Genomic DNA, 15,869 nt, shown 5'->3' on the forward strand with positions numbered 1-15,869 from the left:
GCGTTTCCATCAGGTGTATTTTCAATTCACAATTTAAATTTGTGCATTTTGAAGGGAATGGAAACACAGCTAGTGATACTTCCTTGACGCATATATGGATTTTCTGCATGAGGGCGACCTCTGGCGTCCAGTATGAATGAAACCCATTCTATTTTGCGTAAAAATCGAAAAAATAATACCTCTCTCAAAAAACAAATTACGCAGACATATACTAAACCACGCTTTTTCCAGTGTACAGAGGTTTACAGGAGTATTTTGTTAATTTGTCTCAAAAAAAATGAAGCGGCAAGACATCAGAACCAAAAACTGTGGTTAAAAACCGAGGTACGTATTAAACCGTGGACTAACGTATTGTTGCATCCCTATTGTTTATATATGCCAATACAAATCTGGTACCATCACCTTAATAATAAAAATCAAGGAAATAAGTCAGGAAATGGACACACATACACACACACAGACATACACAGACAACCATGATACTAGTATGGAATTCAGTGCCCAGAATATGAAATATTCATCTTTCATAAAACTTTAATTCAATCCCTCTTTCTCTCTTCCTTCCTTTCTCCCAATCCCTCAAACTTTTGTCAAAGAGCATTGATCTCAGAGAATAAAATATTGTGGGTGAAAAAACAAAAAGAGAGATAACAAGAAATGATGACATCTACATGGTCGATAGTGTGAACAAGCGTATACACAAAATGTCTGTCTGGAGTACCTGGACACCCAAACCCTTGGGTTGGTGCTGTCAGCAAGTCATACTGACAACTTTTATGATACTTTTTTTGTGCTTTTTGATTGTTTTTGTCTTTTTGGAGTTTGACTTAATATAACAAGAGCTGTGTAACAATTCTTTTTGTGTTCCACTGAAAAACATAACAGGGTTTGAAACAACATGAGACTGAGTAAACGTTGACCCAATTGGAATTTTTGGGTAAACCGCTTCTGAGAAAACTCTAGGTCACAGCTCAATGTGAGTTTTTGTTATTTTTGAGGTCACAGAGTCTCAAATGATCTGTGCTACGGTGACTGATTAGAAAACAGATCCAGGAGATAAAAAGACAGAATTGCGCTGTGATTATGATACACCACAGAGAATATTCTGACTCATCACATCTCGGTCTCATTGATGCGGAGGATGGGAGAGAGCGAGAGAGGGAGGTTGTCTGATAGATTCCGAGTTCTCCCCTCTCCAGCAGTAATCCCCGAAGACATCCGCGCCAAAACGAGACACAGGCGAACAGCTCCACTCACCCACAACCGCCCTCACAACACGCTTGGCCTCACACCACTGCCTCTGTGTGTGTGTGACTGAATGTGTGCTGCGCTTTTCCCATGAGTCCTGATCCACACCTCCCCCCTTTCCCCTCCATCCATAATTCAGGAGAGGCTGGCTTGGCCCATTCTCCCTCCCAGCTCCACCGCATGCTCATGGGGTACATACTTCCTCCAGGGCTCGCGGACGGATGCCACCACAACCGAATCAACCAGTATGACTTCCCATCATCTTCCAGATTTGATTTATTGAAACGTCTATCCTCCATCGACATAGAAACAGTGACTCGATAAGAGATGGCTGGAGTCTCACTTTCAACATGGCAATATGTGCCGCAAAGTTTTGGAAGTGAAAAACCCATTTAACCCTGTAAAGTCTGACATTTGTCTGGCATATGCGTTTTATGTTATGTTTTCAGGTCGCTGCTTGAAAATTTTAAATTCTGCCATCTTTTACTGACCCACATGTCATAATCCAGGGTTCATACAGATACTGTAAAATGAAATTCCAATACTTTCAAGGCATTACTTTTTGATTTTCAGGGACTTCAATCAGACATCTCACTTATCAAACAATGTCTTCTTTTTCAAATTCTAAAAATGATAAATAATTAAAATACACTTGGCAAAAAACAGCAAAAATAAAGTGCAGCACTTGCAAAATTTTACTACTGAAGTATTACAAAGTATAATACGTTTTACTACAGTAAAACCATGGTTAATTTTCTTAAGAGATTTGTATTTCTGTATACTGTTTTGTTTTTATAACAGTACCGCCTTAATTGTTTGATGTTTCCTAATGTTTAAGAAAAAAAAGACTTGCAAAACCTCATCTGAAACAAATTATTCGTCATATGCGCTTCAAAGTTCCATGATTCATGAACCTGCACCAAAGTCCCAATCTGAATCAAATGATTCGCAATCCACGTTTTTAAGTCCCAATCTAAAGCAAAAGATTCGCAAACCTGCTCCAAAGTTATGATCTCAATCAACTGATTCGTGATCCACACTTCGAAGTTCCCATTTAAATAATGATTTGCGAACCATCATTTCAGATTGGGACTTGGAACGCAGAGCGCAAATTGTGAATCATTTGACTTATAGCTGAAACTTTGCATGCCGCAAATCATTTGATTTAGATCAGGACTTCAAATTGCGTATTGTGAATCATTTGATTTGCATCATCCAATTCACGAAATGATTCACAAACCTGTTCCGATTTAAATCAAATGATTCATGATACGCGCTCTGAAGTCCCGATCTGAATCAAATGATTCACGATACGTGATTTGAAGTCCTGTTCTAAGTCAAATGATTCACGATTCATTTGATTGGAGCGCTTTGAAACAGTGAATCATTTTGCGACGCATTGGTTAATCTGATTCTGATTTTCGATAAAGCTACATGCTTTTTAAATCATTACAAGCAATGTCAAAATTCAAAAATGAATGGCTCTTTTAATTTGATCTGGCTTTTGCTAGTGAATCGCTTAAAATGAATGATCAAAGTCACAAGTTTGAATCAATCGGAGCGGTTCCAGTGTAAATGACTCAATTGATTTGGTTCATCTGTTCCTCTTTTTGCACCTTCAACCATGTTTACATGACATTGTCAGTACTACTACTGGATTTGCTTGCTAGTTTTGTGACATTAACTAAAATAAGCAAAAAAGGTGTGATGTTTTTTTAACTGTGTAAATTTTGCATGAAAATGTATGCGATCACTGAAAAAATTAAACACTTATTTCATGGATAGATTGACTTTCAATATTTCAGGAACTTTTCAAGTACTTCCTCAGGAGACTTCCTATTTTCAAGGGTTTTCATGGCCTTAAATTACAAAAAGTCAAATTTAAGCACCTTGTGCAAACCCTGCATATCTGTATTTAGAAGTTCCTTTTTCTGTGGAACACAAAACATTTCAAAAAATGTTCTGCATACAATAGAATCCAAAAAAAAAAAAGAAGCTGTACCTCACTAACTTATAGTACGGCCAAAAACAGTTTAAAGAAATTCGTTTCTGGGTCTAAAGAACTTATTCCAGAGAAGTAAAAGTTCTCTATCGAATATAAAAAGATTCTCCTATAGCATTGTGCTGTACAACCCCAACCTTTTGGTTCCAACTGGAGCCTTTTACTTGGAAGATATGGTCTCAGTGTGATCTCAAGCAATCTCTCCATCAAGTATTCCCTGTGTCAGGAACATCTCCAAAGTTTCTGTCACACCACAGGATTCTTGAAGCCTGTATCATTGTCGCTGTCAGGATTCAGTGCAGCATTTAAGCCTCTCTTAGCCCTCTGCTGGGCTCGAGATGATGCTTGTAGATATGGCCTTGTCTCCGCCGCTGATAAAGAGGTAGGAAGTCTTGTTCCAAGAGGTAATTCCTCCCTTTGTGCTACGATCAATCCAACACCTCCCTCCTATTCCTCTTGAGTGAATTATGGAGTGGGAGGGGAGGTTTCCTGCCGGGTTTGTTTAAATAACCTCCCACTTTACCGCTGCACGCACCTGCACCAGGCCTAAGAACAACGCCTCACATCAGGTGAAAAAAAGGAGATAAAATGGCTGGGACTGGCATAAGAAGAGTGTAGGATGAATTTAAAGTTTGTGGGGAAAACATTGCAGGATCTTTCTCAATATAGTGGACTTCAAAGGTGGTCAACGGGTTGAAGGTCGAAATGAAGGTCCAGCTTCAAAGGGCTCTGCACAATCCCAACCGAAGAGTAACGGTCTTATGAAAATTGATATACTTTTTAACCACAAATGCTTGTGTTGCACTAGCTCTGCGATGCGAGTCTTCACGCAACTAACCACACGTTGTAAAGATCACGTGTGGTTAGTTCTTTGTCTGTGTACTTTGGTTCAAAATCGTTTAACATCATTATTTTACTATTTTTTGTAAAGGGCGTTTCACTGGGTCTGTACTTCCACCTATGCAACCTTATGCAATTCATGAGGCTGAGCTAGTGCAAGACAGGCATTTGTGGTTTATTTTTTTTTGAAAATAACCAATCGTTTTGCAAGATAAGACCCTTATTCCTCAGCTGGGACTGTGTAGAGCCTTGAAGCTGCATTGAAACTGCAATTTGGACCTTCAACCTGCTGATCCCCATTGAAGTCCACCATACAAAGAAAAATCCTGGAATGTTTCCCTCAGAAACCTTAATTTATTTTTGACTGAAGAAAGAAAGACATAAACATCTGAAAGTGAACTAATCCTTTAACTATCCCATTAATGTTTATTTTAGTGCTTCTGAAGAAGCACAAGATCATTTATTTTATATTTAATATATTAAATATACACTGCTGTTCAAAAGTTTGGGGCAGTAATTTTTTATTTTTTTATTTTTTAAGAAATTAACACTTTTATTTAGCAAAGATGCATTCAATTGATCAAAAGTTACAGTAAAGGCATTTATAAATTTACAAAAAGTTTCTATTTCAAATAAATGCACAACTGTTTTCAACATTTACAATAATAAATAATGTTAATTTTTGCTTTATTAGAATGATTTCTGAAAGATCAAAGAGTAATGATGCTAAAAATTCAGCTTTCCCATCACAGGAATAAACTGCATTTTAAATATATTAAAATTAGGAAAAAGTTATTTTAAATTGTAATATTTTTCACAATATGGCTGTTTTACCGTATTTTAATTAAATGCAGCATTGCATCTTTCACAAATATTTTAAAAAGACTTACCTACCACAAACTTTTGAACAGTAGTGTGTGTACATATGTATACATGTCAAAATTCCTTTTGCCTTCAATGTATTTTTTTGATCAAACAAAGCATAAGAGACTTTCAAAAAAAATGAAAAAAATCTCACCAACCTCAAACTGGTTGGAATGATATTAACTACCAACCTTTAATGATATAATGAAAAACACAAAAAAACATCTAAATCTTGAAATGCTTCAGTCAACGGAGACAAACGGACCAAAGGGACTTTGGGGACATCAGCAGAAAACACAAAAAGAGGGAGGTCAGGAGTGAACAAAAGGAAAAACGAGACGCTGGAGGTTGACCGGAGTCTGTATTCGGCACATAACAGCGGCGTAGAGGGGAAACGGAGCTACATAAACATTTAATATCCTGATGACACACACATATATATTCTCCGTCCATTAGTTTTACATTAGTCCATTATAAAAGAGCCGGGCCAAATGCATGCATTATCAATATAGCTAGCTATGTGTCTCTGTGAGAGTTTGTGTACGTCTACAAACTACGTGCCAAAGCTTCCTTTCCATACGGTCTCTGAGCATATAAGAGGAGAGCGCCTCTCGTTCATTATGCATGGGCCGTGTTGACTTTCTGGAAGGTTCTGGGCTCAAAAGTGCACCAGGCTCCTCATAACTCCTCATTTTTTCATGACTCTGTATTTACCAAATCTACCGTGCAGCGTGACTGCATTTCTGCCCCCATTCCTGGGTAAAACACACACACACCCGTGCACAACAATAACAGTGCCCTGCTTATTTCAGAGAGCTTTAATGGACACGGTAAACACTCAACCTGTTACCCGATGACACGATCGACCAATTTTCAGGGACGCACACTTTCTGTATCTATATTATTATGAGGTTAGGCTACGCGTGTGCGCATCCTGCATGGCTGCACACGCTGAAACATGCTCTCGCATGCACACACACAACTCTGACGCTGATCCGGAGGTGAATTAAGACAGACAGTACAGTCGATATTGTTTTGTTATTGAATAAGGAGTTGGAGAGAGAGAGACAGCAGGAAGAGCAGAGAAAGACTCATCCTATCACACAGCTGTTCTCTTTTCCTGCTGCCCACACATACGCACACATGCTCGGAAACAGTGCCATTAGACACACACACACGTTTTCATCCAGTGCACAGATGCATTTAACATTTCTCGGTTATCTTAACAGTATCAATCCAAACCTGCAGATAAAGCATATGAGAACGCTCATACAAACACGCAGAGACCATCTTGAGGTTGTTTTGAAACTTGGGCTGTCAGTCAGTGAGACCTGTGTCTTTGCCAGCGCAGGACTGCAGCTGAGCCTGCTCAACCCCCCACACTGTCAATCACAGCTCGCTATGCCTCTCTTTACCGTGTTTTCCCTCACAAGTCATCTTAAACAATAGACTGTCCACCAAAGAAAAGTGTGATAGGCTTATGCAATCTAGGACTGCCAACTGATTAAAATGTTTCATTAATGCTAATAAATCAAATTAGTAGCATCAATATAATTAACAAAAAGAATCATTATTTGCTGTTTGCAAGTGAAGATAATGCAAAGACATTATTCTGGCAGTAAAAAGACATTAAAAATCAATATGTTATCCATTTTGATATCAAGTTTGTCTGTCTGGCTGTTCATACAGGATGTCTCTATGTTCACATGCAGACTGACACCTTTTGTGGTTGCATCACGCCTTTGCCATTATCAAGATGGCATGTCAAGTTAAAGGAGAAGTCCACTACCAGAACCAAAAATTGACAGATACTGTACTCACCCCTTTATCATCCAAGATGTTCATGTCTTTCTTTCTTCAGTCGTAAAGAAATTATGTTTTTTGAGGAAAACATTTCAGCATTTTTCTCCATATAGTGGACTTCTATGGTGCTCCGAGTTTGAACTTCTAAAATGCAGTTTAAATGCAGCTTCAAATGCTCCCAAATGCGGTTGTAAACGTTTTCTAGCAAAACGATTGGTTATTTTAATAAAAATACAATTTATATACTTTTTAATGTCAAACGCTCGTCTTGTCTTGACTGTTTTTTTCCGGGTCATGACAGTTAGGGTATGTCGAAAAACTCCCATCTCATGTTCTTCCTCAACTTCAAAATCGTCCTAGATCGCTTTTTTACCATTTTTGTTAAGGGTGTTTGATCTTCTTTGCATGTTCACTTGGCAAGTACTGGGTCAGTGCTTCTGCAGCGATGTAGGATGATTTTGAAATTACTTTTAAAGTTGAGGGAGAAAATACGATTGGAGATTTTGACATACCCTAAACTGTCTTGAAACAGAATACACTGAGTTCAGGTAGAGCAAGACAAGACGAGCGTTTGAGATTAAAAAGTATTTAAATTGTATTTTTTTAATGAAAATAACCAATCGTTTCGCTAGATAAGACCCTTCTTCCTCGGCTGGACTTGTTTACAGACGCACTTGGGATCATTTGAAGCCGCATTTAAACTGCATTTTGGAAGTTCAAACTCGGGGGACCATATTTTCAAAAATGCTGAAATGTTTTCCTCAAAAAACAATTTCTTTTCGACTGAAGAAAGAAAGACACAAACATCTTGGATGACAAGGGGGTGAGTACATTTGTACATTTTTGTTCTGGAAGTGAACTTCTCCTTTAAATCTTTTACATTTTAAAGACACATTCTGTTCCATGTTTTTGAATAAAAGAACAAGTACTGAGTGAATGCCACCTATCATTCAAGGATGTTCTCATTCAAGCTGTGTTTACCCTAGACTTTGAGCATGCAAAATTTCTACAGACACTGACTGCGGACACTACAAGAAGCACAACTCACACAAAAGTCAGTTTCAAACCAAGCAGCTGTGTGTTGGTCGACAAAGAAAATGTGCACAACCAAATTCTCAATTGCGTAAACTCCTATTCAGTTCACAGATCTGTTCCAAATACCACCCTAGTTCAGAACTATCAATAAATAATGAAAATAAAATATAAAACGAAATAGACAACAACAAGTGTAAATACAGAAAGCAGCCCTGGTTTTTAATAATTTAGAAATTATGCAAAGTGCATGCTATTCATAAACCAAACTCAACATAAAATCACAAATTAGCATGTGTATCCTAAATATCATGTAACCCCAAAGAAATGCAAACATATTTTAATAAAAAGTAAATGCTTATCAGTACTGGGCACAGTCTACCCATCACAATAAGCGTACACTTATTCTGTAACAGGCAGCACCATAAATATTTTAATTTTAGTTACTTTGGGAGCAACATTTAAAATTTTTCTTCATTACTATTATTGTATAATGTTAATATAACTATTAGCTATAAACCATCCTCAAAACACCCAATGCAGTGGCCAAAAAAGCAGCCTACCATGGTGGTACAGGTGCACCATGGTATATTCATATATGACATGTTACTGAATTCAGATACCATAGAATTTACACTGTACGTGTCCAAAAATATTATAGTGCCATGGTACTTATTTTTTTGAGCGCTAGTGTTTTGATGCTGTTTACCTGTCACAAGCTTCACATTCAGTTATTTATTGTAAAAAAGACCAAATTCGTTGCTTGTATACGACTTAACATTTGCAGCTTTGTTTCAATCAACTGTATCCACTTAAAGGAGTCATGGCATGAGAAATCAAATTTGCCTTGATCTTTTGGCATATAAAAGGTAAAACATCCTGTTTCATAGCTTAAAACCTCCTCCTCATTATAAACAAAGCATTTATTTAATCAAGCTCCAAAAATGGCTCATTTGGATCTGAGGTGCCTTGGTGACATCACCCGGGCACAAACATTTGCATAAACACCACCTCCAGAGCAAGATATCAACGAATAGTCATCTGCTCACCATAGGCCCCACCCACCGGCGTCATTTGCTTAACAGCTGACACTTGATTACGCTGTCTAAATCTAAAAGAAATTAGAATCATTGCTGCTATTTTGTCTACACTGGACTGTGTGCTTCTGACACAGTCCACATGCTTGAGTCTGTCATCAATAGGACAAATGGATTGAAAGAACATTCGCTTTGACGCATCTGGTTTAAACAGCTTTTTCGCGTCTTCGTACAGATATAATAAAGATCCCATGTAAGAAACAAGTGAATAATTTTTAATAGAGGATTTTCTGAAGCCGCATTTAAACTGCACTTTTGGAAGTTTAAACTCGGGGGACCATAGCAGTCCATTACATGGAGAAAAATGCTGAAATGTTTTCCTCAAAAAACAATTTCTTTTCGACTGAAGAAAGAAAGACACAAACATCTTGGATGACAAGGGGGTCAGTACTAGATCTGACTGCAGCTGCATCACAAACTGTAAGTAAATGGTTTCATAATGGTTTATCTGGAAATTTTATTTTTGAGGATGTTGTCAATAGACTTACATGCAGTGGGGGGGGGCGGGGGATTTATACTGTTTACTATGTAGTGACGTTAGCCAATCATAACAGTGGACGATTATAAACAAGGCTTAAAGGACCTGCCCCTTAAAACAGCTTGTTTTAGACAGAGGGTCAGAATAAGGGTTAAAAATAATAATTTTTCGACATATTTATTAGGTTTTTTTTGTGCAAAAAAACTTTCTCAACACTATAAGCAAACCTCAAGGAACATATTAAAAAAATGAAAAAAAAATCTATGTCATGACCCCTTTAATCCAGCACTCTTTTTTAGAGGGAGAAATTACTCCAGACGGCTCCGTCCATGAATGAGCTGTCCATGATTGAATTGGGAATCGCTTGTTCGGGGTCCGCTAAAGCGGTCCTGACCAAGCGTCAATATGTAACGAGTTGGGAGTGAGAACGTGTTGTACGATCAGTAACAGTGAAGTTTCTTAGGTTGGTAAACGGTAATCTCAGAGAAATTTTACTGGAGCTTGTAAATTGTTCGGTTCAACTCAAACCTGCTTAATGAGTCTAATATTCTCCGCTTTTTTGGCTTCAACAGACACTAATTCCATTCTAATAAAGCAACAGCGACCAAAACCCAAAACCCAAAATCTGCTAATAAATTCGTCTTTGGTTTGTTTGTTATTGTCTGATGAAGTGTTGCGGTTCAGTGGTGGAAGTTTTCTAGGGTGTCACAGTTGCAGAGGCATTGCATCACGCTTTGAAACTCTCCTCGCCTCAACCCAAAACAAGAACAGTGTTTCAGTTCAGATATTAATTATTCCCCAGCTAATAATGTCCATGAGGAGAGATGTGAAGAAAATACTGAACAATATTTCGGCTACAGAAACAGGTTATAGTATGGCCCTGTGTTCAGGTTTGGGTGCTGCAGATGAATGAGCTAAAATGTTTCCGTCTTCAGGTGGTTAGGGTGGTACATGCCAACACAAATTGTGAGTCCTGTTCCAAAGCGAGTGAGTTGCTGTCTGTAGCCTACATAGGCAGCTGCCTTCAAAGGCAAAATCCTACCTGAAATGGAAACGCATAAGTGACTGATTTGGAACGGTCTACATCGGCAGCAGCTCCGCACTCCACGCTTGTGTGAAGCACACGGGGGACTTGACCCACTATTGATGTCAATGGAGTTTGATGGCAACTGATGTTACTAAGCTAATCTAATATACATAAAGATAGCATATTGTGTAAAATATTTTATTGATTTTTTTTATTACTTCTATTAATGTACAATTTGTAAAAAAAAATAGATATGCAGAGAAATGAAGAAACTAATATTTTATCACTTCAGGAGACAAGAAATGAGAGCGAGCTAGAAGAACAAGAAGCTTCAGTCCTGGAGAGTGAGATTGAAAGAAAGAGAAAAGAGATGGAGAATGTGAGGCCATTTAAACTAATGCATTTCAATAATCCGTCCATTATCTATCCATCCACAATAGTACTGCGGTGAAATAACGCCCACATCTCATATCATATATGTTTGTGAATATAAGTGCAAAGTCCTTGTCTCTTAAACTTCAATGCTTCTTGCTTTTCTGCTTGTACTGCATGTTTTAGAGATGGTCTGAGGAGATTTCTCTGTGCTGAAGAAATCCACTGAGGGTTTTTATAAATATGAAGAGAGTTTAATCAAGTTAAGCCTTTAATTTTATTTATTCAGCTATACCCGTTTAAGTTTTAACAACCGTTAGGAGCCTTTCTTTATTTAAAACAGCTGTTAACATGCAGTGTGACCAGGCAACTGGGGAACTATGAACGTAAAATAAATAATGAGTAAATAAACATTTTGGGTGGGTGATGGAGGCAGTGAGGTTGGCAGAAATGTAACTGTTTTTAAAGCAATAAAATCAAATCAATGGTGTTTTTGGGAGTTCTCCTTTAAAGTTTGTTGAGTATCAGCCTTTTATTTTTGCCTGAAAAAATAAAAAACTGAAAGGTAAAAGAAAATAGCTAAGTAAACTATGCCCCATGTATGCATTTCTGTATACATTTCAATTTTTTTAATTTAGCGATAATAATTATAACTGAGTACCAATATCTTCTAGCTTAGATTTTTTTGTTATTATCTTCTCAAATTTTTTTATTTTTACATCATATAGTAAAAACATAATATAGAAATTATTATGACAAACAATTTTACACCTCCAGAAGGAACCACAATACACTAAGAGCCGGGGGGTGAAAACTTTTTGAACTTCAACATTAGGGTAAATTTAACTTATTTGTCTTCTGGTAAACATGTAAGCATCTTCTGTAGCTTCTGAAGGGTAGTACTAAATGAAAAAAAATATGATATTTAGGCAAAATCAGAAAAATCTACACATCTTCATTCTGTTCAAAAGTTTTCACCCCCTGGCTCTTAATGCATTGTTTTTACTTCTGAAGCATCAGTGAGCGATTTAACCTTCTGTAATAGTTGCGTATGAGTCTCTCCGTTGTCCTCAGTGTGAAAAGATGGATCTCAAAATCACACAGTCATCGTTGGAAAGGGTTCAAATACACGAAAATACTGAAAAACCAAAGAATTTGTGGGACCAGCAGGCAGTTAAACGGTTCAGGACAAACAAGGGACTTATGAACAACTATCACTAAACAAAAAAACACAACTGTTTATCATTCAGGTTACAACACAGTATTAAGAATCAAGTGTATGTAAAATTTTGAACAGGGTCATTTTTATAAATTAAACTATTATTTTCTCTGTCTTTTATGGAAAATATCTTATTCAGGTCAGTTCCAAATAAAAAAATAACATGCATTTTGTATGATCCCTCTTATTTTGGTAAAATAATTCACATTTTTGCAGATTCCGCAAGGTGTATGTAAACTTTTGACCTCATGATTAAAGATTAAATTATTTTACTAGTTTACTTGTATTTTATCTTAAAGCTTCCGCTAAGATTACCTGGCACAACAAATTAATTCTACAGGTTAATGAGCCTAAAACAAAACATCTGACCACAGAATCAAGTATTCCAGAGGGTGCATTAAAAATGCGACACTGGATGTGTGTGATATGACCTTATACCGAATAAATAATTCATAAACAGGTAAATACATTAAATCAGGACATGGTGAACAAAAAGTGAATTAGATTATCTTTGTTCTGATGTCTTGCAATGTAAAGCAGAGGAATGAGTTGCTCAATGGAACCTGAACAGTGATTACTGTAAACATGTCATACGAAGACAAGCAGGAATAAAACAAGCATACTGATGTGAGGCTACACCGATGCAGAAAATCCTTAATGATGCTTGGTGGAGTGTGGATTGAGAAATTTATAAAGGGCCCGAGCAAATGTAGTATGCAGTGTTTGTGTTTGTGTGTGAGTGACAGTGATGGAGTGAGGGTGTATGTTTGCGGCTGAAACTAAGAGGAGTCATTTCTGAAGACTAAAGATGAGCTGTCACAAGAGACGGACTGAACTCCCTCCTCAATCGATATGGGGGATTGGTTCCCTATGGGCCTCCAGAGCCAACACAAGCTTTGGTTTTTCCACTTTTAAATGGTGTATGTGAGAATTACAAAATATTACATGCTGCAATGTAAAATTAATATACAAAAAACCTTTTGAAACTTGTCATTTGCTGTGGAAAAGACATTTGAAATGACAAATTAAATATTTTAGTGTTTGAATTTTACGTCTTTGTTCAATTAAAACTATTCAAACTTCACAAAAAGAAGAAAAATAAACCACCATGTCTTGAAAAGAGGCTAAAGCTGAGGCTATTATAATGCTGCCCACAGTCGAATGGCATATTCATTTTGCATAATAAAAGTATATATTTCTGAATCTATCAGCACTACAAAGACCCCCGGGAAGGGAGGGGGCTTCTGTGAATGTTTGACTCACACGTTCTTTGCAACAGGCAGAGTGTTCTGCATGACTAACCAAAAGCAGAGAACTCAATAAGGACAGACAACACAGCTCAAATCATCAGAGAGAAAGATAGGGAAAGTGCAGAAAATAAAAAAGCCAAAAAAAAAAAAAGACGGGCTAGCAGAGCTATCGCAAATGCAGCCAAAACTACATTAGGGAGCTCACTGCAAACAATTACTCTCTCCTGGTTTTCTAGGTGTTTAGACAAATTCTGGCAGAACTGCAGATAAAACAATTCACATATATGAACCTTGCAAGTCAGTTTACCAATTACAGCACTTTCCTAGTTTAGTTCTCCATAGTAAGATGCATAAGGCCATTAACCACAGTGTTGTTTTTATGTGACGTTTAGGGAACTTGTTTCCTGGAAGACCAATAAAAGTCAATAAGATCTGGAACTGGCGGATTTCTGTTGATTCAAAGTTCTCTACAGGTTTTTTATGGATCATTACCTTCTACTGTACATTTTGAGACTCCACAGACACAATATTACAGTCATGTACCTTCAAGCCTGGCACCAGTACTAGCAAATTTGCAGACAAGACGACGCTGGCACAAGATTAAGGTTTAAATCTTACTGTATCTTTTTGGTCCATCCTCCAGGCAGAAGGCTATGGTCAATGTAGCGTCCTCCTCAAAGAATTCTGTAGCAAACGCGTCCCACCACAGACTGTCGCTCTCCTGGGGAAGAAGGAGAGTCACGGTTAATTAATGGGAGTTAATTATATTGTGTGATATGCATTGTCATTCTTACAAGTCTATTAAATAGGAGTAAAAATTAGAAAAAAATAAAAATAAATTGTGTATAGCTCCACTTATTTTTGTGATTAATACACTTCAGTTCAAATGGTAGCACATTTGTTTAAAGAAAGTCATACTTTTATTCAGTAAGGATGCAATAAATTCATCAAAAGTGACAGACATTTGTAATGTTACAAATAAATGCTGTGATAAGAATCCTGAAGAAAATCATAGTTTCTACAAAAATGCAGAATATATCATTTTCTTTCTTTTTTACTCAGCAAGGATGTGTGAAACTGATAAAAAAAGAGATAGTAAAGACTTACATTGTTACAATGTTATTCTTTTTTGAATAAATTATATATACATATACACTACCGTTCAAAAGTTTGGGGTCAGTACATTTTTATTGTTTCTTTTTTTTTTTAAGAAATTAATACTTTTATTCTTCAAGGATGTATTAAGTTAATAATTAAAAGTTTCTTAAAAGTTAATAATAAATAATTTACATTGTTATAAAATATTTATATTTTGAATAAACACTGTACTTTTTAAACTTGTTATTCATGAAAGAATCCTGAAAAAAAAAAATCACAGGTTCCAAAAAATATTTGGCAGCACAACTGTTGATATTATCCAACATTGATCATTCTAATAATAAATCTGCATATTAGAATGATTTCTGAAGGATCATGTGACACTTAAGACTGGAGTAACAGCTGATAAACATTCAGCTTTTCATCACAGGAATAAATTCTATTTTAAAGTGTGTTAAAATAAAAAACATTATTTTATATTGTAAAAACATTTTGCAATATTACTGTTTTTTTTTCTATATTTTTAATCAAATAAATGCAGCCTTGATGAGCATAAGAGACTTCTTTAAAGACTATTACAAGTCTTACTGACCCAAAACTTTTGAACGGTAGTGTATATACACTTTCAATCACTGATTATAAATCAGCATATTATATAGATTTCTGAAGGATTATGTGACACTGACGACTAAAGTAATGATGCTGAAAATTCAGCTTTGCATCACAGAAATATATTACATTTTAAAGTATATAAAAATAGAAAACAGTTATTTAAAATTGCAATAATATTTCACAATATTACTGTTTTTTCTGTATTTTTAATTAAACAAACACAGCCTTGCTGAGCATAAGAGACTTCTTTAAAGAACAATAAAAATCTTACTGATCCCAAACTTTTGAACGATAATATATATACATACAGACACATACACCAATAAACACACAATTTGTATAATAGTTTTTTTTTTTTTAATAAATATAATTTGTGGGTTTGTGTTCAAAGTCTCAAGGTTAATATTAATGTAACCAACCATTGACATGTATCTCTGTGTGCTTTTTGAATTATCTTTCATAATTAATAAACACAAAATCCCCTAACACTTCCTTTCATGTGACCACAACCACCTACCTTCCCTGCTGTCTTGCTCTTTTCTCCTAAAACCTCATTTTGAGACCAACCTGCGATCCAGCATTCAAATTACATGAGCTCAGTGCTTACAAATGCAAGTTTTCCTTAATTAAAGATTAAAGGTTATGTAGAGCGCATCGGTGCACTGTTATTAAAAGTCGACAATAACAACAAAATTCATTATAAATAATGTACATCCAGGGCACCTAGATCCTCCAAATCCACAGCTAATGGAAAGATTCTCTAATTGACTTGAATTAAATTAAGGCCTCTCCATCAGATGGCACGCTAGCTGCGAACATACTCGGCGTATGTAAAATTAGACTCGGCGGCATCCTGTGATTGACAGAGCTCTGATTCTAACAGACGTCGTTTAGGCCAACGTTGCCATCTAGCCGATGTTGCCTGGT

At 36.4% G+C, this 15,869-nt stretch overlaps 1 protein-coding gene across 6 annotated transcripts in view; it reads right to left on the minus strand.

The window, feature by feature from the left end:
• ldb2a (LIM domain binding 2a) overlaps positions 1-15,869 on the minus strand; it is a 72,566-nt gene that overhangs the window by 40,049 nt on the left and 16,648 nt on the right. For all 6 annotated transcript variants that reach the window (XM_051128286.1, XM_051128285.1, XM_051128284.1 and 3 more), the window contains exon 2: positions 13,851-13,953. In XM_051128286.1, the coding sequence (XP_050984243.1) occupies positions 13,851-13,953 (103 nt within the window). The remainder of the gene's footprint in view (positions 1-13,850; positions 13,954-15,869) is intronic.

This window comes from Labeo rohita, chromosome 14 (assembly GCF_022985175.1).
Source record: "Labeo rohita strain BAU-BD-2019 chromosome 14, IGBB_LRoh.1.0, whole genome shotgun sequence".
NCBI classification, from domain to species: Eukaryota; Metazoa; Chordata; class Actinopteri; order Cypriniformes; family Cyprinidae; genus Labeo; species Labeo rohita.